This window comes from Nothobranchius furzeri, chromosome 1 (genome assembly GCF_043380555.1).
Source record: "Nothobranchius furzeri strain GRZ-AD chromosome 1, NfurGRZ-RIMD1, whole genome shotgun sequence".
Taxonomy (NCBI): Eukaryota; Metazoa; Chordata; class Actinopteri; order Cyprinodontiformes; family Nothobranchiidae; genus Nothobranchius; species Nothobranchius furzeri.
The window spans coordinates 80,694,942-80,721,311 of record NC_091741.1 but is presented as its reverse complement, the minus strand read 5'-3'; the positions used below and the strand labels follow the sequence as shown (position 1 = coordinate 80,721,311).

At 40.4% G+C, this 26,370-nt stretch overlaps 1 protein-coding gene across 5 annotated transcripts in view; it reads right to left on the bottom strand.

Moving 5' to 3' along the window:
• The window catches only part of atp8a1 (ATPase phospholipid transporting 8A1), a 146,386-nt gene extending 120,225 nt beyond the window's left edge, over nucleotides 1-26,161 (bottom strand). For 4 of the 5 annotated variants that reach the window (XM_015949802.3, XM_015949820.3, XM_015949794.3 and 1 more), the window contains exon 1: nucleotides 19,748-19,964. In XM_015949802.3, coding sequence (XP_015805288.1) covers nucleotides 19,748-19,796 — 49 coding nt within the window. In that variant the 5' untranslated portion in view covers nucleotides 19,797-19,964. Of the gene's footprint in view, nucleotides 1-19,747; nucleotides 19,965-26,038 lie in introns of those variants that run through there. The other variant, XM_054739252.2, reaches the window with a different exon arrangement.
• Nucleotides 26,162-26,370: the final 209 nt, after the last annotated feature.

Here is a 26,370-nt window from a genome sequence, read left to right as displayed (position 1 = left end):
TCGTAAATAAATGCAATAGACAACTTTAGTCGTCAATGGCAGAGAACTGTTGAATTTAAAATGACAATTTTTGTCATCAATGGCAGTAAATGAGTTATTAATTATTTCTAAAAATCTGTCACTCTGAGTCTTTCATGCAGGCTGAACATGAAAATAGTCTCCTACACCTATTAACTTCTGATAGAAAATAGACAGTGAAACTCTAGGATTTGAAAATATTGACTTATCTACATCACACTGGCATTTCATTCATGGACTCACGGCATGGAAAGCTGTTGTTGCTTTAGCGTCCAGGAAACGGCACCACAGAGCAGAACTCCTTCAGGCTTGTGTTATTTGTGGAAGTAAAACATCAACATTGCAAATCAGTAGTAGAGTGACTTTTTCTAAGTTAAATCTCTGAAAGGGAACAATAAATATTTCAGGGGTTCAAAACCTTTCATAGAATGTAATCATGTCTTATTAATCATTTATATAACGTCTTTGTGATTTATATGTGCTATACAGTTGTGAAATCAATCCATGTGAAATAATCGAAGTAATCGTGAAATCTCACACTATAATCTTACCACGAAATTTTATAATCGTTGCAACCCTACTTAGCATTGCAGACCTTGCTTACTACTGTGTGTCAACTGCAGTATATGATCATTGTAAAGCACATTGAATTGCCTCTGTGTTTGAAATGTGCTCTAAATAAAGCTTCCTTGCCTTGCCTACAGTTGTACCTCGCTATAATGCGGTTCACTTTTTGCAGCTCGCTTTTATGCAGATTTTTTCTATAAATAAAAGGTAAAAATTGACATCAACATAAATCCAATCTGAAAATGAGAAAGATAGGCGAACGGAAAAAAGAACCAATCATAACTTGGGACAGACAAGACTAGATGAGAAAAGAACCGATCAGAGTCAGGATCCAGTCGCTATTTGAACAAGCATGTTTAAACAACAAAGAAAAGAGTGAAAATGTTAACGTCTGTCTGTGAAAGTGTTTAACGTGTGTAGTGAGGGGTTTCACAGCCTCAAAACATCTATAATAACTGTAAAAAATAAAGCTGGCTACTTCGCGGATTTCGCCTTTTGCAGGTTATTTTTAGAATGAAGCCTCCGCGATAAACGAGGGACCACTGTACATAAAACAAATCACTGTTATTAGGGATGTATGAAAATATCAATACAACAAAACAGTGCTATAATTTATGTTATGAGATTGAATGTATTTAAAAGCAGTGTACAGTATCTGTATTTGAAGGTTTTGACGAGAAAGGAAAAAGAAGGGAAAAAAGGAATAAAACAGTAAAGGCAATGTCTTTTTCTTTGTTGTTGTGACTATTTAGCTATCTGATGTTGTGCTGTCTTTCAATTTTGCTATTGTATTGATTGAGGGCCCTCTTGAAAATGAGATGTTTCATCTCAAGAGGTTTATCCTCTGAAAATAAAAGTACATAAATTAAAAAAAAAATTTAAAATGTATATACAAACATTAACTCTATTTTTGTGTTGTGCAATTCAAAGTCTGACTGCTAGATGACAGCAGTTTTTCCTGCCTTCATTCTGAGGGAACAACCAGAAGGCCGTGAGGTGAACCCCATCTTTGTTTCATCTGGTTCCCAACTCTTGTGGCTACTTGCTCTTTGCTCCATAAAAATACTCGGCGTACATTCGTACTGGTTTCAAAAGTAAAGTTTCTCCTCTGAAAGTCCTACAGTTTTATTTCGATCATTCGTAATTCAGGACTAGGTAGTGAAGCGACTCTCGCATGATCGCTTTAGACCAATGCGGTGCACGCATTTGGTAAAAAGAAATCCAACATGGCGGTGTCCGTTGGAAAGTAGCAGGGATTGTGATTTAAATACCTTAAAAACTTATACATTTGTGAAAAAAATGCTGAGTTTTCCAGTTAAATTCAGACTTAAAATTTGCAAATATCATCTGGCTTTAGTTATCACAATATATCGTATCATCTCCTCTGCATTGTGATTAGGGTTGTCACGGCAACCGGTGTAGCGGCAAATCCCGGTAAAAAAAAAAAAGTTGACAATAATAATAACCGTCTTGTTTTTAAAAAAACTATATTATCTCGGTGGATTACCATGGCTGCGGTGTAGACGCGGTGACCCTTACCAGCCACCGTATCATCTGCTGAAGTTGCCGGCGGCACATGCGCACTTTGTTGTTTACAACCAAAACTTTCTTGAAGCTAAAGCTGAAATAATGGCCAAAGGAGGAGACGGCAGCGCTCAGCAGGACATTTTTTATCCCTCAAAGAAGACAAAGTCTGAAGTATGGGCATCTTTTGGATATTTGAAGAATGCCGAGGGACAGTTAATAGAAGTCCTGTTTGCAGCACGTGCAGAAAAAGTGTCTGTGAAAGGTAACAACGATTCAAATCTGATGACACATCTGCATGACCATCACCCACAACTCTACAGTCAACGCAAGGCAAGTTAGTGTTAGCGTTTTAGCTAAAATGCGTGAGCTGAGGATTTGGGTTGAGGGAGAATGCAATGAGTCGCTATATAAAGCAGCCGCAGCGCCGCAACCTGCATATAAACCGTGTCGCGGACACCCCCATACTGAAATGACGCTATGCATTACGGGGCTCCCAGGGGCAGATAAGAGTTGGCCTCTCAGAGAATAATTATGAATTTAACAATGATTACTGCCTGATGACATTTTCCCACATCTGCAAAGCTCACTGGAAGGACACAAACCGAGGACAATATTTTCCTGATATAGGGTTTATTACTCAAGTAAGGGTAAAAAAGTATCTGATTAGAAGGCTACTTGAGTACTGAGTATCATCTGATCTAATATTTTTAAATGATGACATCAAACAGACATAAAATAAGAAGTTATGGGCAAATATTGGTATTTTAAAGATTAAAGGGAAAAAAGTAAACAAATAAACAACATAATTACAAAATAACACATTTTAGGCAAAATTTAGACACAAACTGAGGACAATATTTCCTGACATACAGGGTTTATTTAATTGTGTGAAAATGTAGCACGTTTAAAAAAAATACCGCAATAATACCGAAAACCGTGGTAATTTTGGTCACAATAACCGTGAGGTAAAATTTTCACACCGTGAAAACCCTAATTGTGATACATATCACGTCACCAAGACATACCCCTAACTGCTATTATCATAACTATACATCTGCTGGAACATCCCTATGACACATATGTGCATCTGTAAATAATAGCTAATGCGCTTTTGTATTCTATGTTTCTTTTCATTTTATCCTTTCAAACTTGTTAGTATTTAAACTTTTTTTGAAACATTGATCAAACAAAAAAAGCAGGTTAAAAATAAACATAACACCCAAAGAGCTCAGATGAGGAAGAAATGCTGGAGGAGCAAATAGTATTGCTGCATAGCCTGTCAGAACAATCAAGACCTTAACTGTAGCTAATGGCTGCAATGACAGAAAAAATAATGACCTGCTAGTCAGTCACAGACCTGACATAAAGGTCACTTAGTAATATCATGCTGCTTACATTCTGTTAAAAAAAAGTACCCACTACTAATCAACACTGAAGAAAACCTCTAAAATGTCCATGTTTAATTTTTATCTGGTCAGTGCCTTCAGCATCATTAAGTATGCAGTGATGAATCAAATGGATCCATGATCCTTCACAGGGGTCCATCGATAAATCTCAAGCTGTACAATATATCCTGTTGGGTTTGACTAGGCTACAGAATAAGGAACTGATGAGCCCAATGATTGAGAATGATCAGTAACGTGTGGCCTCAGCAGCATCAGGCTCCCACAAATGTATTGAATAAAAACAAGGGGAGGCTACCTGGAGCCAGTGATACTGGTCTAAGGCCAGCACAACCAAGGCAGCCAAACCACACAAAAAAGTCAACTTCTCTAAAATTATAAAATGCAGAAGAATGACAAGCAGCAGCAAAAGGGTTTCACTTACAGAACCAAGTTTCTAAAAAGAAACGAGGATTCAGACGTTTCAGCGAGCGACTTTACCCTGAGGTACTTATTATCACCAGGACCATTTTTCCCCAAATCTCGACTCTTTGTAGTGCCTCAGTCTCTTAGCCAAGTGGGAATAATATAGCATGTACCTATGTAGCTGCTCGTCGTGACTAAAGAAAGATCTCTACATAATTCATTCATGCAGGATGAATATTTCAGCAGACAAAGCAGCCAGAGTCTATTCATGGAAACTGAAGTCCCAGAGTTAAAAGCCCCTCCCTTATCTTCCACCATTTGTGAATGGAAACAGGGGCTGATGGGAGCTGCAGGTACTGCCTTCATCTAAGCAACATCCATAAGTCGCTTATCAGATCACAGAGCTGTAACCAGCACTCACAATAACAGGGCAGCTGCAGAATTAATCCCCCTTCCTGTCTGGCTCCTCATAGGCTAAGGCAGACCATAGTGGGATGGAAAATCCGAGGACAACGCAGGCAGCTGGGGCTTGTGCTGACGTCACAGGGCTGGCCTGGCTGAGCTTAAAGAGGGATATACGGAGACACGAGCCTCCCACTGAGCGACTTTATGAATGATCAAAAGCAAAGGCACATGGTTTACATTTCAAAGGCCCGAAAACAAGGAGATGTGAAAACACTGCAACCGTCAGCTATCACGTGGTTCAAGTGTTCCTCCTCTTCTCTAGAACACCATACAGCAGCTAGTGAACTGACACACACATGACATAAGCACCTTTTCAAACGAGGTGAGGCTCTGCAGAGCTGAGGCGTCAGCTTTTAAACATGCTGAAAATGACCAAGCTGACATGCTGACGTTAAGTAAAATCTTCATGTGGCTTGTTAGCATGCTGATGCATCCCAGTTAGCACTAAACACAAAGATCCTGATAACATCTTGTATTTGGTTAAAGTTTGTTAGAAGCACCGGACAAAAATGTCCCTGAAAACCCAAACAGTCCACCAGCTTATGAAGCTTCAGGAAAGGTTTATTAGCCTGAAAAGATACTTAGGAAGCAGATTTCTCAGCTATAGCACTTTAACAGAATGATGAGCTATTCTAAAATAGCTCTAGAACCTCCTTTGTCTTTGTCATTCTGAAACAAAATGATGCAAATGAGCTTTCTAAAGATCCACACACAAAAAATAAAACTGACTTTCTTAATGAAGTTTGGGAATGTAACAGACCAAGTCAATGGCTTTTACTGTTGTAAGGGTAGATGGATCACATGTGACAACTAGGTTGTCTGTCTGACAGGTTCAACAAGACTCATCTCTGAAGATAAATGGCAAGTGTCTGAGCACACTTCCTTAGAGTAGACACAAGAAACATTTGCCTGAAATCAGCTACAGCAAACATTCTCTTTTGTAATCACAAAGAGTCCCTATGGTTCTCAAATTGTAATACCACGTTTTATACAAGTGTGTGTGTGTGTGTGTGTGTGTGTGTGTGTGTGTGTGTGTGTGTGTGTGTGTGTGTGTGTGTGTGTGTGTGTGTGTGTGTGTGTGTGATGGGCAGTAAGAATGCTAAATATGGGCAAATAAAAAAGTTTGAGTTCTGCACTCATTTACTGCCATTGACGACTAAAGTCATCATTTGCATTTTTTTTTTTTTTTTTTTTTACTGTGTGGGCATCGGACCGAGACACCCCCACCGTGAGAACAAACATCCCAGCTCCAAAGCCGATCTTCACCCACGTACGTCACACGTCACGTGATCAGGAAGCAGAAAATCCATGTGTTAGGAGATCATTTTGGGCCGCTGATGTGAAAAAAGTGAGGCGCGAACCGGAAAAGCTTCTGCTGATCACAATTCAACAACGGATTATGAAAGAACGGCTAAAGCTCGAAACACACAGATTCTTCCTGATGTGAGAGGTGAGTCTACTCTTCGTTTTGGTAGTTTGGTGTTTAAATCATCATAGAGCGCAACGTTCTGTCACTTAAAAAAACAGTGAAAACGCTGAAAAACGCTGGCAGCGAATGGCTTTTCTGATCAGGAAACGGCTGGCAGTTATTGACTTAATAAATTTAACATCAAGACAGTTACTCCGAAAACTAAGACAAAAACACGGTAAAGTGAACCAGACATTCCAACATGTTTTCTATAAATAGATACGATATCCAAATAGAAGATGATAACAATTAATCCATGCCAGTGTTTGCTTTCTGACCTTATGTTGCTTGTAGACATAGATCAGACACACGCACACAACGCGTGTGCTTTTTTACATCCATAAGGGAAACAGTTCAATTAATGCAATCCTTGTCTTATTGATTGCGACCTTGATCTCCTCAGTAGGTCATCTATTAATACCACATGTGGTTCAGCTTTGCAGGAGCACAGGCATGTGTCAGAGTGATGGCTTCATATGTGGTTAGCATCACCATCTACAGAACATGACCTATATATGTCAAGCATTAAGGGATTATTTAAGAATGTAAATTAGGTAACAGCTTGTTTAATACTTAATAAGAAATGTAGCTCACTGAATCAGTCCAGATCTATTTTATTAGGACTCAGATTTTCCAGGTATTTTGATCCACTGTGGAGGAATCCCGTTGGGGGGGGGGGGGGGGGGGGGGGGGATCGGCTGATTTATAATACAATACTGAACATTTTTATGGGTGTTTTTAGACCAAACTATCTATCTATAGAAGCAGCACTGCAACCTAGTTGAACATAAATTTAGCAGAGACCGGATCAGGGTCATAAAATGCACGGGCTCCTGGAGAGTGGGGTGGAGAACTGGGGAGTGGGGGGTCAAGGACAGGAGGAGTTTCATCTTCCCCACCATTGATGGTGTTGCTTTCCAGTGGAGGGGCTGCCAACACCTCTCCGCCTGACCTCGTCCTCCTGCTGCGAATTTTTTCACATGATTCTTTTCTGGATTTTCCTGTTGCTCCAGTGCATCACATAGATAAACCAGACCAGAAAGTCATCAGTACAAACAACGATATAACAAAGACCAAGCATGGCGGGCAATGTGTTCATTGTTTCACAAAATCAAATCATGAATCAAAAGGTAATGTAAGAAGTGATTGTGTAAGAACGAGTGGTGGCTAAATGAAGGACAGCTTTCATAAAATCTAAAGCACAGTTATAAATAAATCATCTAAAGCTAAGAATAAATCTTCCAATCTAATTTGAGAGTGTGTTTATTGCAACAAATCTATTGTTGGTTTTCATTTTTTATGATCTAAAAATGAAAATCTGAAAAATAAAAACTAGAGTTTCACCCAAATAAATCCACTTGTGATCAGAATCAAACATTTTTCAGCATGATTCACAGTCACACAAAAGGTGACCAACAAGTCTGAGACTCAAAAACCTGTATTTTCTTATTGGACTGTGAACACAACATAATCAAGCAGCAATAAAAACTCCCCCTCAGTAAGAATGATTCTGCTTGCATCAACTGATCTTCCATGAGAGTATTTTTACTTTTAAAATGATGAAATTCAAGTTAATCAACACTTTGATGCATCTTAAGACAGCTTGAAGTGAGTTAACTTGTAAATATTTTACAAGAGGAAAAATATCGAGACATATATCGTATATCAGAATTCAGCTGAAAGATATCGCGATATAAGTGTTGGTCTACATAGCCCAGCCATAGCCATTAGGGTCAAAAATCCCTGGAACTGCAACTTCCAGCAAAATGACAAGCACACTGGACTCCCTTTCATCACTGGCAACGAGTAAAGAAGTAAAATGTGTAAAATAGGGCTGGGCAATATGGACCAAAACTTATATCTCAATATCTTTTTGCTGAATACCGATATACGATATATATCTCGATATTTTTCCTCCTGTAAAGTATTTACAAGTTCCCTCACTTCAAGCTGTATTGAGAAATTATAAACATAAATCAGTAGATTAAATGCATAACAATGTATTAATTCTTGTCAAACTTTAACCTTAATGCCTATTTTCTACCAGTCTGAGCTTTAGAAACACTGGTACAGCTGTCTGTTAACACACACACACACACACACACACACAGAGTTGAGAGCTACAGATTTATCAAATGTCCCACAAGCACTTTTTAATTATATGTTTATAATTAATGTAAAATTATTTAAATTTCATCTAGAGGTGGGCCATATCGTATATTTCTTGTCCAGAGGAAAAAAATCTATCATGTTAAATTAAATTTATGATGATGTAATTGCATCTACTGAGGATCACATGGGTCATGCACCGTGGAGTTATTAGTTATTAGGGCAAACATAGCTGGAATCTAACAGTATTGACTCATATCAGCAATTATACTGTAATGACTCAGTCTCTGGTTGCGCATTTATGAGGATTATTTTCATGCTACTGCTGCCGTAACCCACGCCTTACAAACTCTTAACTTTGTCAACAGAATCGCTCGTAACGGAGTATTCTTGTCATGTGTCTATGTCTATGTATGTATGTCTGATCTCAGAATTGTGTGTACTGAAACTCTAATTTCCCTCTGGGATTAATAAAGTATCTTTGAATTGAATTGAACTGAATTTACTAGCATAGCAAACCAGAGTGGAAAAAACGGAACCGGAACAACATTTCTCACCCGTTGAGCTTGCCTTGAAAATAAAATGTTAACCCTATAGTTTACTATTCAAACCCTTACAATATATTTGAGGTAATTTGGCCACTCCGGCTATCCGTAGATGTTTCCCGATTACACAGGGGAGGGAGGGGTTTGGCTCGTCTCTCAGCACAAGCAGGATGGACAAACAGAACTCCCTTGGCATTGAACGCCCCCAAAAAATTAAAAACCAGGACGCCAAATGCAAAGTTTAGAGCAGCACATTTACCCAGAGGCTCTCAGATTGAGCAAACTTGTGAGAATGCATGTAATGGCCGCTTAGAGACTAAGCAACTAGTCGCTAGCATAGCGGCTAATCGATATAGCAGTTTGACCAGTTATATTGATATAAAGATATAAAGTCACCTTGTATCTTGTTTAAAAATTATATCGATATTTTAAAATATTGATATATCGCCCAGCCCTAGTGTGAAACAACAATGTTTATGAATAGTGAAACTTTTATAACCCTTTGTTACAAATCAGTAAATGCATTTTGTCCTCATGGGCTCGCGAGAAAGAAACATGGCATCTAATATGGCGCTGCTCAGAGACTTAGGCCTGGTCTCATGTATTTTAGAACAGATTTTTATATATTACAAAGTCTCCAATATTGTTAAACACTGGGTATCATTTAATTCATTTTCAACATTTGTATATTTCCAGAGATTTACATTAAAAACTACACATTGTCTCTTTAAATCACTAATAATAATCACTAATAATACCCAACCCATCACATCACTGATTTTCCTAAACTGGGATTTGCTTTATTTGCCACTCAAAACATCAACCTGCAGATTTCCTTTTTTGTTTTCAAATACAAACATCAAGTTCTCTGTAGTTGTTTACTTGTTTATTTACATTTTGCTGTTCATTTTTTAGAGCTCAACAATATTCAAATATAAAAAGCATGTGAAAGCTGCAGTAATAAAGCTACATTTTCCATCTCTGTCATGTTGTTTCTCATTAAATTAGTCACACACATGATACTTTACATTTTACCCTGCTTAAATTAAGAGTAGCAGCTGGAACTTTCAGGCAGAATAAAGGTAATTCTAATTAAACTACTTGGTCATCTTTGGCCAAAATAGCAACTATCCAGGTTTGTGGAACAGAAATACAGTTTAAACTAAATTATAACAATGATCAGCACACAGGTCTTTCTTTCTGAGGTCAAAACAACAATGAGCATTAGCAAACAATGGAGCTGCCTCTATTGTCTTCAGATCTGAGAAAGTGTGGCTGCTTTTCATCTGCATCAGCCTCTGTGAGGACACAAAGTGTGTTTAATATCTTACTCTCCATACAAGTTTCCTCAGAGAAAGAGAAGAATCACTGAACTGAAATGCAGTGTCTGTATAAAGATATGAACTGGCTGCAGGTAACTGAGGAAGGCAGGACATTAGAGGGAACAGAGACAAGGAGACATCCCACGGTGGCATATAGAGTAGAGAGGCCCTAAGGGACCTAATATCCAACACCAGCGGGCCCAGGGAGGGGATTTAGAACAGTGTTGGGCTTTTGTGCCACATTATTATCAGCCAGTGATCCACCGGGCTCATAGGTAGTTCTCCGTCCCATGAAAAGGGAGAAATCTATTCCCCTTCTAGTCTTCTTCGGGCTGTTACCACAATTCAGACAGGCCAGGGCTTAGATGGTGTTATTGAAATGCTGCCATGAGTACAACCTGCTTCACTTTCACTTGGAAATAAAACCTCAAGACAGAGAAATGTAGAGGGATTTTTGACGCTCAAAGAAACATCAAACTACTTTTATATCTCAGAAAAAAAGTATGCTGACAGTCAGAACTTAAAAGTAGCAATCCGCCTCCATATGAATCAGCTGACATGGAACGACAGGTTTAACCACCTTAAACTGTGCTAGGGGATTTCACCTGTCTGCAGATAAGAATGCAAGCCAAGACAGCAAACCAGATGCATGTCGCCCTCTTTCTAATCTTAACTCCAGTGGCAACTGTCAATCGGCTTTCCCATCTAAACAGTGGAGACAGCTATCAAGCAACTTCCAGCGATCGGGGAAATTGTGTATGAGCGAACAGCACATCATTCTCTTCTAGTTCACACATCAAACAGATAGCTTCTGGTGTCACGTGTATTCCAAGTGCAGTAGATTGGGTTATTTTGGCAGTGTGTTCAGCCATGTTGGCAGTGATGTTGACTTTTTCCATAGTACAGTAAAGAAGAGTGACATGGAGTGAAGTAACACATGGAGGCCAAGACTGAGGGGTGTGCAGCATGGAAAGTTGACAGACAGGCCACTGTTGGATTAGGTGATAAGCCTGGCAGAGGACAGTCCTTGCTAAATGGAAGTCTGCCTGACGCAACGTGGTGATTAAAATATAAAACTGACGGCTGGGGAGTGTACTCAGACTCTTAGAAAAAGCACTCTAAGGAAATACGGCATAGCAGAAGTGTGATTAAGCAAAATAGGGAGTCAGATATAGCACCATAAGGCTTGTAAACTGTTAAAAAGGTTGAGATGCACCAGCGGTCATCAACCATACACAAAATTCAACATCTAGAAAGATGCATGAAAATAACCCTAGTTTTCAGTTCAAGTAGCAGAAAATCAGTTTCAAATGAGAAAAATTCTTAATAAAAACTCAGAAAGTGATGTAAGCATGACAGCAATGGCTGCTGCATAATTAATGCAGTCAGTCTTATGACTTCAGCAGCCACACAGTCAGCAATGTTAAAGAAAATCAATAAAACTATTAAATTATTGAGATATTTAAAGCATAGTACTTGAGAGCAGGTGCAATAATACAATGACTGAGGTACACTGCCAAAATAACAAAAAGTTTTACGATTTATAACTAAGTCACAAACTACCACCAACTCCTGCTACTTCCAGTAAGATAAGATATCTTCTGTAAAACAAGAATCTCAATGAGCAGTGATTGTTTAGCCGGGCGGACCCTGTGCGACTTTTTCACTCGTAGCGTTCAGCTTCAGCTTACACTGTACGACTTCCTGGCAGTGCAAATCTCACGAGTCATGTGCTCACACTGTACAACCCAGTTCTCAGATGACTGCTCACACTGTACATCTGGTAGCAACACGTCGGACCTAAAAAATATGCTAAAAATTGCAGTTTTTACCAAACATGCCGGACTTTTTCTCGTGTTGTTGTTGATGTCTGTGGTCTTTAGGGAGTGCTAAAGGAGGACACACGGCTATGCATTTTATGGGGGTTGGAGGAGGAAGATGAAAGAAAGAAAGTAAATCAATGTTTTATCAGTTTAATTTGACATAAACATCACAAACACCCTTTCTCGACAATCCTTGTCAATGCGTGTGAAAAAAAGTGTATAAATAAAAATGACCGATGTGTGTTAATAGGGAAATGGCTGGCGAGCCGTGTTGATGTTTGCACATGTGCCATGAGCGGTTCTGGTACTTTTTGAGTCACAGCCGCTCGCAGCGCAATACCCTTATGAGGGCCAGAAATTCTGCTCTGTTTGTGTCAGCCATTGTGTCTTTGGGTAAGACACTTCATCCTCCTTGTCTGCTTGTGGGTGTCAGATGGGTCGGTGTCACTTGTGTTTGATAGCCTTGCTTCTGTCGGTGTGCCCCAACGCAGCTGTGGCTATAGTGTAGCTCATCACCACCAGTGTGTAAATGTGTGTGTGAATGACTGACTGTAGTGTAAAGTGCTCTGGAGTCTTCTGACTCAGAAAGGTGCTATACAAGTATAGGCCATTTACTACTTACCATGACACACAATTGCAAAAACATACGTGTGGTTGGGTTCACATGAAATTGGTATTTACAACTCCAGAGACATTTCCTATTGACCCTATTGGCTAAACTCAGCCTATGGGGCGACAGTGGCACAGGAGTTAAGTGCTTGCCCCATAATCGGAAGGTTGCAGGTTCGAGCCCCGCTCAGTTTGTCGCTGTCGTTGTGTCCTTGGGCAAGACACTTAACCCCTGTTGCCTGCTGGTGGTGGTCGGAGGGACCGGTGGCGCCTGTGCTCGGCAGCCTCGCCTCTGTCAGTGCGCCCCAGGGCAACTGTGGCTACATTGTAGCTCATTCCCACCAGCGTGGGAATGTGTGTGTGAATGGGTGAATGACTGATTGTGTTATAAAGCGCCTTGGGGGGTCCCAGGACTCTAGAAGGCGCTATATCAAATACAGGCCATTTACCATTTTCCCATTTACCATTTGATCGGTTATAACCGCTAATCCACAATGGAGGCATCAGTGGCATGGAACGTCAGCGGAATGTTGCTGCTTCAAATAAAATACATTAGTCTATAGGGCTGATCCAAACCGACCGTGGTGCGGAACATTTCAGGCGCGTCCCAGAAGCGGCTTGCTCCTCATTTTTAGCTTATATTTAATTTAAAATATCTTCAGCTTTATTCGTTTTAAGAGAAATGTTGTGTTATATTGTTTGGAAAACACAATAACTTTAAAGGTTTAGTATTAAATTCTATAGTTTTTGAAAGTATTTGTTAATTTAGGACAAAATTCCTGAACACTATGAAAAACTGGCATTGCTGCTTAGGCTCCGGGCAGAGCACAGGGACAGGGATTGAAGTTGTGCCAAGTAAAACTAAAATAGTTAAAGAACCTAACCTCAGATCTGTCATATTTTGCCATTTTGAGAGAGAGGAGATGAAGCCAAAGGGTTTGATGTATAACATGTGTATGCTATATAAAAGTTGGGTCATTACAGGAGTAAAAACCCAATATTAGTATTTGATGTCAATAACGGCCACAATTAATAGTAGACCGATAACACTGGACATATAGTTGTTTTCTTACATCCCTTCTTATATTAATGTAATATTGGTATATCTGTTATCAGAAATAACAGCAACTTTAATATTGGATATCAATATCGGCGTATATTTACACATCGGTGCATCCCTACATCACACTAAATTCAGCTGCAGTGAACACCCATAAAGACGAACTTCAGTCTGTAGGGAGGTTCAAACTTTTTCATCTGTGGCAATAACACAAAGATTAGGATTGACTGTAGAAGTGCCCTCTAATAATTCAGAAACTGCAGTCTGTTTTCTGGGGTTTTTTTTTTTTTTGGATTGTTTAGAACCTGATCATTAGGCTATATATTGTGCTGAAGAGAAGTTTTAAATAAGTACTTGATTATTCTTATTTAAAAAATGCATTTGCACACAACTTTTTTTGAAAAGCTGATGCAAGTAAATGTAACAATCTATCTTATAAATCAGGTTAGTGGCAGACCAGAAAGAATAAATCAATCTATTAAATGCTTAATACATCACAGTTAGCAATATTCAGACAAGCATGCTGGCAACTATTAAACTGAAAACAAAACTGAAATATATGTTAAGGCCACTGTAGCCACCATTTACGGTTACTGTTAGATAAAACACATTTATCACTTACAAATAAGGGGCAGTGTTTCCCCCTAGAAATGTTTCCAGCTGTGTGTGGGGGGTGGTGGGGGAGGTATGACACGTCTCACCTTTATGTTAATATTGTTTTATTTGATGCACTCCACTTTGAACTGCACCAATCCAGCAACTGCTGCATTTTAATAACTAGTATTAAAGGTGAATACACCAATATTTGCACAAGAATAATTTTTGTTTTAAACTCTCAGTGACACACTTTGCAGGGGTGGGGGGGGTGGCATTAAATATTTCTTGGCGTCTGGAAAAACATCTCCTTCTGCCCCCCTTTATTTGACTTTCTGCCCCCTCTATTTTGGTCCAAGATCATTACTGGGCTGGCCCTATTAAAAATGTTCTACACCCCTGCTTAGTAGACCTAGGCCTAGTCCACACGTAGCCAGGGTTTTTTAAAAACGAATATCCGCCCCTCCAAAAACTTGCATCCACACCACCGCGTTTTAAAAACAAACTCTGTCCACACGTACCCGGATAAATACGTTGTTAAGGACATGCCAGACCTGTAGGCGGCAGTACTTCCCCCGTTCTTAACCTCGTCCTTCGTCTGTGGTCTTCCGCAAGGAGCAGTAATTCCACTTGCAAAAACAAACAAGCAGAAAGCGCTTGGACAATTGATGGATCGGGTAGTGACAGAGCGCAGCTCTGAGGGCTTCCATGATGCCGGCTAATGTAAACACAGGTCGCACACGTGATGTCAGCATTTTTTGTCGTGGAAAGTGACGTTGCGGACCTTAAAACTCCGGTTTTACCATACCATACATCTTTATTTATAAAGCACATTCAAAAACGGCATGGCAGCCAACCAAAGTGCTGTACAGAATAAAAAGTAAAAACACAATATAAAACAATACACGGTCAACAATAAAATGCACAACAAGGCAGATAATTACAGTCAATAAAAAGATACATAATAAAATAATAAAAGTCAGGGATTTAAAAATGCCTGGTCGTAAAAGTGAGCCTTCAGCAGCGATTTGAACCGGAGGAGGGATGGTGCCAGCCTCACCGAAAGAGGAAGTGCATTCCATAGTGTCGGAGCAGCATAGACAAAAGCACGCTGCCCCCGCGTTTTGTATTTCATTAATGGAACACGAAGCAGCAGGCAATCAGCAGACCTCAATGCCCGGTTTGGCACATATCAAGTGACAAGATCCGACAGGTAATCCGGTGCCAGACCGTTCAGGGCCTTAAAAACAAAAATCAGGATTTTAAACTTGACCCTGAAGTTTACGGGTAGCCAGTGGAGCTGCGCCAGTACAGGTGTGATATGTTCTCTCCTAGGAGTGTTTGTTAACAACCTGGCTGCCGCGTTTTGTACGACCTGAAGCCTGTTAAGAGCGGAGGTAGGTAAACCAATTAAAATGGAATTTGCATAATCCAGTCGAGAGATGATAAAAGCATGGATTACGGATTCCAGGTGTGCTCGTTTCAGGATCGGTTTTCAGCGGACTAGTCTGCGCAGCTGATAAAAACACGATCTGACCACTGCATTAATCTGAGGGCCCATGGAAAACTGTGTATCAAATTTCACCCCAAGGTTGGTAACACACTGCTTGAGGTCAAAAGGGAGAGTGGCCAAATCAGAAGATATTTGAGTTGTTTGGTTAGGGGTCATCAGGAGTGCCTCAGACTTAGAATCATTTAGCTTAAGGAAATTGTTGGCAAGCCAAACCCTCACTTCAGCTAAACATTGGTCCAGAAGAGAGATGGAGTCTGGTTTTTTCAAAGCCAGGTAGATCTGGCAATCATCTGCATAAATATGATAGCCCAGGCCATATTTCCTCAGGATGAAACCCAGGGGAAGGATGTAAATTGAAAACAGGAGAGGCCCAAGCACAGATCCCTGTGGGACTCCCCATGAAAGCGGGAGGAATGCAGAGGAACAATTACCCAACTGGACCTTGAAAACTCTGTTTGACAGATATGAGCAGAACCACTGAAGTGAGGTACCCCTTAGCCCCACCCATGACTCAAGTCTACCCAGCAAAATATCGTGGTCAACGGAATCAAATGCTGCAGAAAGATCTAATAGTAGGAGCAAAACAGGCGACCCAGAGTCAGAAGCCACCAGGATGTCATTGGTCACGCGAAGAAGGGCTGATTCGGTACTGTGAAGTGGCCTAAACCCAGACTGGAACACGTCATCCAGAGAAAAGCTATTCATGTGTGCTGTAATCTGTGAATAGACAATCTTTTCAAGGACCTTAGACAAAAACGGTAATTTGGAGATTGGCCGAAAGTTTGCAAGGTTTGAGCCGTCTAAACCAGGTTTTTTTAAAATTGGTTGCACAACCGCCTTTTTAAAAGAAGTAGGAAACACCCCAGAAGCCAAGCTAGAGTTAAAAATGTCTCGAATTGTGGGGCCCAAAATAGGGATGATCTCACCCACCATCTTCGGGGGGAGAGGGTCCTCGGGAGAACCTGCTGATTTCATATTTCCAATCAGATCTGACAATTCACTAAGAGATATGGAAGTGAAATCACAGAATGAGGGAGGTGCTGGTGGTACATCAGGACAGCCAGATCCTGGTTGCACAAGACTATCCCTAATGTCCCGGACTTTGTTTAGAAAGAAGGTCTGGAGCTCAGCACACAACGACACAGAGGGATCCACACTACCAGGTTCAGTTATTGACAAGATGGAGTTGACAGTGCTATACAGTTTATGCTGATCACCCTGATGCTGAGAGATTATGCATGCAAAGTATTTGTTCCTGGCAGATCTAACACTTCTCTGGTCCATCCACAGGCAGACACCCAAAACAGAGAAAACGCAGATCTTCACTTTGGCCGGAGTTTTTAAAAAGATACGTTTTCGTGTGAAAAAACTCCGTTTTCGTGTGGATGACAGGCCAAAACGTAGAAAAATATCTATGTTTTGGCAGATCCCCGGCTACGTGTGGACAGGGCCTTAATGAAGTATTTTTGAGCCAGTATAAAAATGACTGAAACACAAATTTACATATTTGGCATTATTGACCAATATCTTTGAATTAATTTATTTGTTAAGAACATCAAGATGCATTACAGTGAACATTATAATAAAGTACATTTTCTAGTGCAGAGAGGAGACAACCCATAGAAGCACTGATTTGATCTCATTTCAGAGAAAAATAGAACAGGTCAGATGCAGCTAATAAATAAAATTACTAACATAAACTCAGGAATCTGTTTCATTGCTTCATTGTTGTGATGAAAATATCACTAATGCGGATCAAAGGAGATACACAGATGAATGCATCTCGTATTTATTATTTGGAAATTAGTGGGTGTGGCTTACATCAATACATTATTTTAAATCTGAAATTGATATGGATTGATCAGGTTGATATGTGTATTGTTTATTTGAAAACTATTTACAGAGCAGCCTCAGAATTGAGATTAAATATTTTTGATCACAATAGTAAAGGAACTATTACAGAACAAGTGTTTCAATAAAATCAGAACATTAATATTTAAGTGCATGAATTAATACATCTGAACTCATGCAGTAGGAACTAGGAAATATGAAATACTAGAACCATTTTATTTTAATTTGATTAAACTGATTTTTCCTAATGTTGTTGGCATTTTTCCCACACACAGTTAAACAAAGCAATGTTGATTGAGGTGTGTGTGTGCGAGAGAGGGAGAGAGTTAAAATACTAATAAAAAAAAAGCCGGAGCGGAGGCAGGGAACGACGCATGCACGAGCCGTTTTCAGCACTGTCTTGTCAAATTCACCATGTAAGTTACGAAAAAATTACTTTAAATATCCAACCGAAAAAGAGGCGAGCTGAAGAAAACCTAGGGAGTACTGAAGAAACGTCAGCAACAGTGACGCAAGCACAGAGAGATCTGTTACTGTGTGTGTGTGTGTGTGTGTGTGTGTGTGTGTGTGTGTGTGTGTGTGTGTGTGTGTGTGTGTGTGTGTGTGTGTGTGTGTGTGTGTGTGTGTGTGTGTGTGTCGGACGGACTGAGCTCCCGGCTACAGTTTTGTGTGTAGGGAGGGGCGGGAGCTCTATGTGATTGGCCAATCACAGAGCGTGAAGACAGTCAGTTACCCAATGAGGATTTTCCTTCAGCATGATTACAGATATTTACGAGTTTTACTCGTTTCATGCTCGTATTCGTCAAAAATGCTTTATCCGTACCGGATACTAGTCTGAAATGAGTATCCGGCTCATCCCTAGCTTTAACCACCCTGCCCTGCCTCCTCCTCCTTGCTGCCTGCCGGCTGTGATCACAAGCAACAACAGAGTAGACCCTGCTGCTTCTTCGGGAAATGGCGCAAAAAAAAATCTATAAAACTCGGGATCTTGTAGGCGTGGCGCTGGAATTTCAGCCGTGGCGGGCCGCCACGGCTACGCCTATGTAAGGGAAACACTGAGGGGTATTGGGAAATAATGCAGTACAAAATGTAAACAATAACACCAATGATTAATCAGTAATAAGTGATCCGCAAAATTAATTTTCCATTAAACCACAAGAGTTTGAGTTCTGCAACAACTTGAAAAAGAAACACACAAATAAGGAGATGTTCATTAAAATTCACCCTAAGATGTGCTTTAGTGGCCAAATATACTCAAGAGCCATAAGGGAGAGTGAGAATTCGCCAGTTTATAAATCAAACCTGAGCCATGTGAAAAAATCAAACCTTCACAGCACTTTACAGCCACCGTGAAGAGAAACAGAAACTGTAGCAGGCATCATAAATCAAAGCTTATGCTATTGACTGCTGATGGCATATTCTGCTCTTTCTGTTAGGTCAGAGGTCATGCTCTGCCACAGAACATTGATATGAGAGTTTAAAGAACCTCTAACAGTGTCTGCACCTGCAGCCATTCATCCATACAATTTACACCACTTATCCAGGGTCAGGTCACAGGGGCAGCAGCCTAAGCAGTGTGCCAGAATTCCCTCTACTCAGCCACTTGGGCCAGCTACTCCATGGGAATCCTAAGGTGTTCCCAGGAAAGCAGAGAAGCACAGCTCCTCCGGTGTGTGCTGGGTCTTCCTTTAGGTCTCCTCCAGGTTGGACGTGCCAGAAACCCCTTGCTAAGGAGGCATTCAGAAGGCATCCTAACTAGATACTCGAGCCACCAACTGGCTCCTTCAATGAGCAAGAGTAGCGGATCTACTGTGAGCCCCTCCCGGATGACCAAGCTGCTCACACTATCTCTAAGGGGCAACCCTGACACCCTGCAGATAAAACTCATTTTTCACCTGCAGCCACATTTAGATAAATAAATGAAACACAATTTAATATCCAAATGTAAACAAATCCTTCAAAAAATTCCAAATCAAACTGGAGTTAATGGTGCAGTGAAACAGGACCTGGTTTGTTAGTCTCACTATGTCTTGATCAGATGGACACCTACAGATTTCTGGCTAATCTCTGATAACGGTGTTAGGGGACATGAGAGACAGGATGTGGTTGTCCCAGTCAGGAGGGGTTTCATCCGCAACATTGTTTATTTGCTGATGTCTCATGTAGCTGATTTCTAATCTGTTGCCTAACATATCCCCTTCAGTCTGATTGTTGTGTTAGTTCCTGGAGATTCGTGGGAGAAACTTTTCAAGTCACGACGCAGGCACGACGCAGGTTTGAGAGGTTAATCTCAGCGGTGGCTGTCAAGTTTTTGCACTTCCTCACTGGAGAGCTGCTCCCTAACCGGGACGGTACCGGTCCGGCCTTCGTTCGTTCAGTTACTTGGGAATGTTCGTACAAATGGTTGACCTGCTTCTCTCACAGAGCTTCTCAAACCCATAGCATTGAGCGATGATGTTTCTACGTACCTTCCGATCGGCTACGAAGATCGGACATGGTCCTCTGGACGGGCAGCATCTCTCCGAGCAGAGCCGTGGGACGGCACCTGTCAAGCGGCCGCGGCTTGAACCTTTAGCGGCTCCCTGCGCGAATGCGGCTTCTCAGCCGTCAAAGGATTTTAAAATAACGGCTGAGATTCAGCGAAGGAGCCTCTCTCATGCGGACTGGACTTGTGCGATTCTACTTTTACTGATCCATGAAGGAGAGACGGAGCCAACCGTCAACTGTTAGCGGTGCCAGAGCCATGGTTAACTTAGCGCTTCATAGCTGCTCCAGGCTCCCGGTGACACGGGGCAGGATAACCGTTAGACGCGTTCGATTCCCGGGGAGTGGGTAAGGACTTCCCCCAAACTGAGGGGAGGGATACGGTACCGCGTCGTCTGTAGGACCGTACCACCTGACGCCAGAAAGGGAGGTGTGTGCAGAACAAACTACTCTCAACTCACAACATATGTATAAAAATGTCTCTATAAAATATTTTTGTACTGAAAAAGTAATACGTGTTATTTTTATCGCAATAAATTATTACATTTAAAATAAAAATATGTTTAAATTGGCGGTGTGGTGAACATCCCCCCCCCCCCGTGTATCTGTAGTTTGACGAATCAGTTGAATATTTTTTGAAAATGAAGATACTTGGATTAGCTAAAGCACATCTGTTTATATTGATCCACTGATACGCACAATTAAATAGTCAAAACGAAATTGCTCAGATTTTCTCTCCTCCTCTGACATGTTTGGATTTAAATTTGCAAAAAAAAAAATCTTTAAAGTTAGCCTCATTCTATTTTATATGTTTTATTCTCTTCTACTTAGACCTTCTTGTTATAACCGTGTTTATAGAAATGTGACATTGTTTTTGTAGTTAAAAATATTTAGCTGTCTTTGTTTTTTTAATTAATTTGACATTTGTATTTAATTGTATTTTTACATAATTTAATTTTTTTCTAATTTTGTTTCCATTAACTAGAGCTGACTAATCTGTAATAGCTGGATATGTTTGTTTTTTATCACACCAAATTCAAGTTTGGGTTCCACGAGGTTAAAGCTGAGCAACGTTGGATGAAATCTTAACTCAAAATGTGATATTTCTTGCATGTATTTAGTGTTTTCAATGTAGGATTTTTTGGCATGAAAGGAGTTGTTGTTCAACCCAAATGCAGGTGAAGATTTCAGAGGCAGGCAGGCGAACTTTAATTTTAATCCAAAGAACGAACCCAGGGACAACACAATTCCCACCAGTGAATGAAACACGGATATACTGAGATGTGATTACAAGACAGGGACAGGTGAGCTGATGGGAAACGGGCGCACACAGACTGAGCTGAGGAGAAAATACTAAACAAAACCAAAGGGACGAAGATTATGACTTCTTTGTGATCATCATTTAACTGTTAAGCAGATTCTGTTCCTTTTGTTTCACCTTTCCTTATTAAACACACTTGCTCTTTAGACATTTGAACGTTTTACTTGCTTAAACCTTTAACCTCTTCCAGATACTTTGTTGTGATTTTGCTTCAAACTATTATAACAAAATGTTGAGTTTTGCTTCCCCCCCCCCCCCCCCCCCCACAAGTATGCAGAGGTGGTGCTTAGAGGGGGGCTGGTGCCTTCCTGACAGAAAACATGACCCCTCCCATGTGCCCCCCTGCTGAGGACACGTACTAACCCTTAATAAAGTTGGCATTTTTTAATAATTTATCTTAATGATTACCTTCTCAGTGGCCTAGTGGTAGAGTGTCCGCCCTAGGACTGGGAGATCGGGGTTGAAATCCCAGTCGGGTCATTCCAAAGACTTTCAAAATGGGACCCAATGCCTCCCTGCTTGACACTCAGCTTTAAGGTGATGGATGGGGGGAGGGGGGGGGGGGGGGGGGGGTTGAACCACCAAATGGTTCCTGAGCACAGCCACTGCTGCAGCTCACCGCTCCCCACGGGGATGGGTCAAATGCGGAGATGAATTTCAGCAGTCTGTGATGACTGTTAGGCCTTTGAGTTTGAGTTAATGAGTTAGAAAGATTTTATCGGAGGTTGAAAATGAATGCTCAGACAAATATTTTCATGTTGTCGCTGAGATGAATAATAATGTATGTTTTGCAAAGTAGTTATATTTTAAAACTTTTGAAAAAAAATTCTATATAAAACATCTGTTCCTAAAAAACTGTTATTGTACTGTCACGATGCCCTAAAATTTGAAATACATAAAGATATGTTTGTAATGTTTTCTTACAAACAGGCCTTTAACACCAGCGGCTAGACCCCCACCCCATTTTTGTCTAGAACCTCCCCTGTAAGCTTGACACAAGAATTACGAACATCTAGTTTAAAAAATAAAATGAAAAAGGTAAAAAAAAATAATTAAGAAATAAACAAGTGCACAAATAAAGATGAAAGAAATACATAGCCTCCTGCTTTAGAAGTATTTTCACAAGACGTGGTTGAATTTGTTTCAACTGCAATAAGACAAAGAGCTCATCTGTCATCCACAAAAGCTCTGACTTGAGTCTTTTCTGTAATATGGAATCACTTTCCAACCAGCGCTCTGTGAGCTCCGAGTTGTTACGAAGCTGCAAAGATTTCTGCCAGTTTGCGGAATTGCAGTTTCTTTTTCTCACAGACCAACAAGTGTTCATTTTTCATCCTTATGCGGAGACTGTGGCAGGTCACGTGGCTGTGCATCTAGCATCATTGAAGAGAAGCTTGCACAGCTGTGTACACTAAGTGATCAGCAATGTTTGCAAATGTGTGTTTCTGCAAAACAAAATAAAAAGAAGTCTTCAAGATCACAACTAACAAAAAGTAACATCACAGTAACAGACTTGGATGGACACCAGTTATAATAATATCATTAAGCAGTTGCAGGCAGAAGCTCGTATTAGTCACTGATTTACTGTCTCGAGGCAACCTCAGTAGATCTAATCCTCAGGTGACTCACTCATCCACTATTTTCTCCATTTCCTCACCATTGTGTCTCTCTTGCTACAAAACCTCTGGGCTCTCACTGAACGGATATTGGATCCTTTAGAGTAACTTGCATGCAAAAAAACACAAAATCCTCAGCATTTCCATCCCTGCTGCTCATCTGCTGCACAAGTTCTCATTCTCACTGCAGCAGAAATGCAAATCACAGCAGAGACTGCATTTATGCAGCAGCAGCACCACTGCAGTTCCTTTAGAGAACTGCAGACACGTTTTCACCATGCAGGCTCGTGTATACTTATTGATGTTTTTGATATATATTTATTATTTTAACTATATTACTTTAGAAATCTAAATATCTACTTTTGATTAGAAGAAAATGGGGTTAAATGTATTACATTTACTATTATCTAAATTTAAAAAATCAACAAGTTTTATAAGCAGTTTAGCAAAATGTCTGTTTTTCCTGTAGCTTTACATCTTTGACGGATATCCTCAGTCGTTAAAAAAAAGAGCCTGTAAAATCCATCCTTGTTACAATGGAAGATCAAGCTTCAGCAAATCCAAAAATAAGAAATCAACACATTTCCTTTTCTGCACGCTTGTGAGAGAAATGTTTCCTTCTTCATTCTCACCACATCACCTAATTCAGCATCGGCTCACCATCATGGGGATTTGGGTCTGTAGCTCCCACGGTTGCTAAGCAACAGTGACAAGAAGCCTGCCTCTTCCATTATGTGCACATTGCACTGGTTTACTGTCTCACAGCTCCAGCCCTAACAATGAGTCAGTCAGCCAGATTTCTACCAGTGTTGATATCTGTGTCAACCGCAAACAGCAGGTGTGTTTTGTCAAATTTTATTTTGCTTGATGTCCTTTCCAGACAAATCTGTTTGCTGATACTTTACAGTGTTTAAAGATGCATTCTCCCTGCCGGTGAAAGAACTAAATATTGAGCTTGACCTATTTTCTCTTATTTTATTTAAATTCCATGTTAGCTGCTACATTTCTGTTTTTTGCATCAGCTAGCATGTGCTGAACCAAGCAGACCTATGCATGCTTAACCTCTCACTAAATCAGAACAAAAGCCATAAAAAGACTAAAAATAAAGGTTACTTTCACATTTTGGTTTGCATTTTTCCAGCTTTTACATGAACTAACATTAAATTTGCTCAGCTGAAAATTCTAGATTATTACATAAAGTCTAACTGCAGCTATTCTCAGTGACTGTTGATCTAGGAAGGCATTTAGTGACCTTTTTTACATACATATCACTGAAATATGCTGTTTATTGCTCTCCTATCATCTCTTTGCTACCACCTGGTTTCATTTGCATTAATCTGTTCCTGCCAGCTGTGGTTTGTGTTTATGGACGTCTGGCACAGATCAAGAGGATTAAAGCTGATCAAAGATGCACCTTCTTGCAGAGATTTCAGCAGAACAGATGCAGCTTTTTGTACAGGTATGTAAAAACAAAGTCATGTATGTCATATCATGATTCAAATGGTCAGGGATATAAAACATTTCTTTCAATTAAATTAATCAGAAATACCAGAAAATAGTTTAATTATCCCTGAGCCTGAAAATGCCTCATCGACCTGCTTTTTAAGGCCTTTCCTTCCTGCATCATTTTAGAATGATTTTAGTGTCTTCCTAATATAAGAAGTTGGAAAAACAGCTTATAAAATGCAACATTTGTGCTGCTGCTTGTTGTCCTTCTTTAGCTTCTGAAGGTACTTTTAGCTGCTGTTGAGGCAGAAAACAGTGAGAGAAAAAAAGAGCTGCTTCAATAATCTGCAACTGCTTTTATTTATTCCTTCTTTCCCAGTTATAGAGCATGATGTACCGGTTTCTTGTTTGACTACTGTCCACCCGTCCATCCATTCGTCCATCCGCCCGTCCATCCGCCCGTCCGTCCATCCATCCGTCCATCCATCCATCCGTCCATCCATCCATCCATCCATCCATCCGTCTGTCTGTCCATCCATCCATCCATCCATCCATCCACTGACCCACCGACCCACCTATCCATCCATCCATCCATCCATCCATCCATCCATCCACCCGTCCGTCCATCCATCCGTCCGTTCGTACGTCCATCCATCCGTCGGTTCGTACGTCCATCCATCCATTCATCCATCCATCCACCCGTCCATCCATCCATTCATCCATCCATCCATCCATCCATCTGCCCACCTACCCATCCATCCATCCATCCATCTGCCCACCTACCCATCCATCCATCCATCTGCCCACCTACCCATCCATCCATCCATCCATCCATCCATCCATCTATCCATCCACCCACCTACCCATCCATCCATCCATCCATCCATCCATCCATCCATCCATCCATCTATCCATCCACCCATCTATCCATCCACCCACCTACCCATCCATCCATCTCCAAATCCTGTTGTCTTCAGCTCACCTCTAGTTCCTGAAACTGGAGCACCATAGCTTTTTTTCCCCACATAGATCATCTCACAAGGTGTTCATTTATACTAGAGACCACTGCAAACATGTTCAAACAGCAGGTGAACTTGGTGTTTAAGGTTCTCCACAAAAGCTGACCTCCTGACCCTAATATCTCCAGAGGTAATTCTATATAGCTTGTTGTATTCACAATTTAATTATTCCAATCATAGCTGAGGGTTGAAAAAGGAAAATGAAAATTATTCCACATTTATTTTGGAGCTTTTCCATTCTTGTTTTCTTTTAAGCTACTCTGCAGATATTTCTGAGTGCTGCAGAGTGCACTGTGTGGCTGTTAGAGGAACTGCAGCCAGCAAAGTGAGCAGCCTGTTACCTACAGATGTGTGCTCATTGCTGCAGCAGCAAAATACGGATTTATCTTGAAATGTACATTTCCAGCTGCTATCTTAGCTTATCTAGTGGCTAACTGAAGGAGAACACCGCCTCATATATGAACATCAAAATTAATGGATTTGATGCCGCTACATACGACAGAAGAAAAAAGTACTAGATTCAATCACATCATCAGGACATGAAAAAAATGACTATAGATTAATAAAAAAGTTTTGTTTTAACCCAAATATTACAAAATGCAGCTTTAAGTTTTGTTTTAACAAAATGGTGATTGTCTTTTTTCCCTTTTCTTTTATATGTCCACTTTTTGTTTCCATTTCATATTTCTAATCAAAGTGATCTACAGCCAAGTTGTTATTAAATACATAATTTAATTACAGACTAGTATATTTCACAAAGGCTTCATTAAAATGCATCCAGGTGATTTTGTTTTGCTGAAAATTTAATTTAGAGGTTGAAATAGCAAATAAATAAATAAATAAATAAACACTATAATTCTCTGAGGATTTCACCTGAACAGCTGTCATCAGGAATCATTGGTCTCTAAGGTGGGATCAGTCTGCTGCTCCTGCCTGCAGCTCTCCAGGGAGTGGCGGTGACATTTGGCAGTAATTGAATTGCGTTCTGCCCTCTTGTGGATGTTGATCTGTTGTCAGGGGAGGGCAGAGACGGCTCCACGGCCAGCCGCCCATAAACACGCTGCAGTCATTAGACCACACCTCACAGCTGATTAATGCATCAGTCAAGAAACATCAGGTTTGAGGGTGGGACTGTTCAACCAAAGAACATATATATTTTTTCTATTAAACTGTTTTATTGCTCGTTTTAACTGAAATGCGGTGCA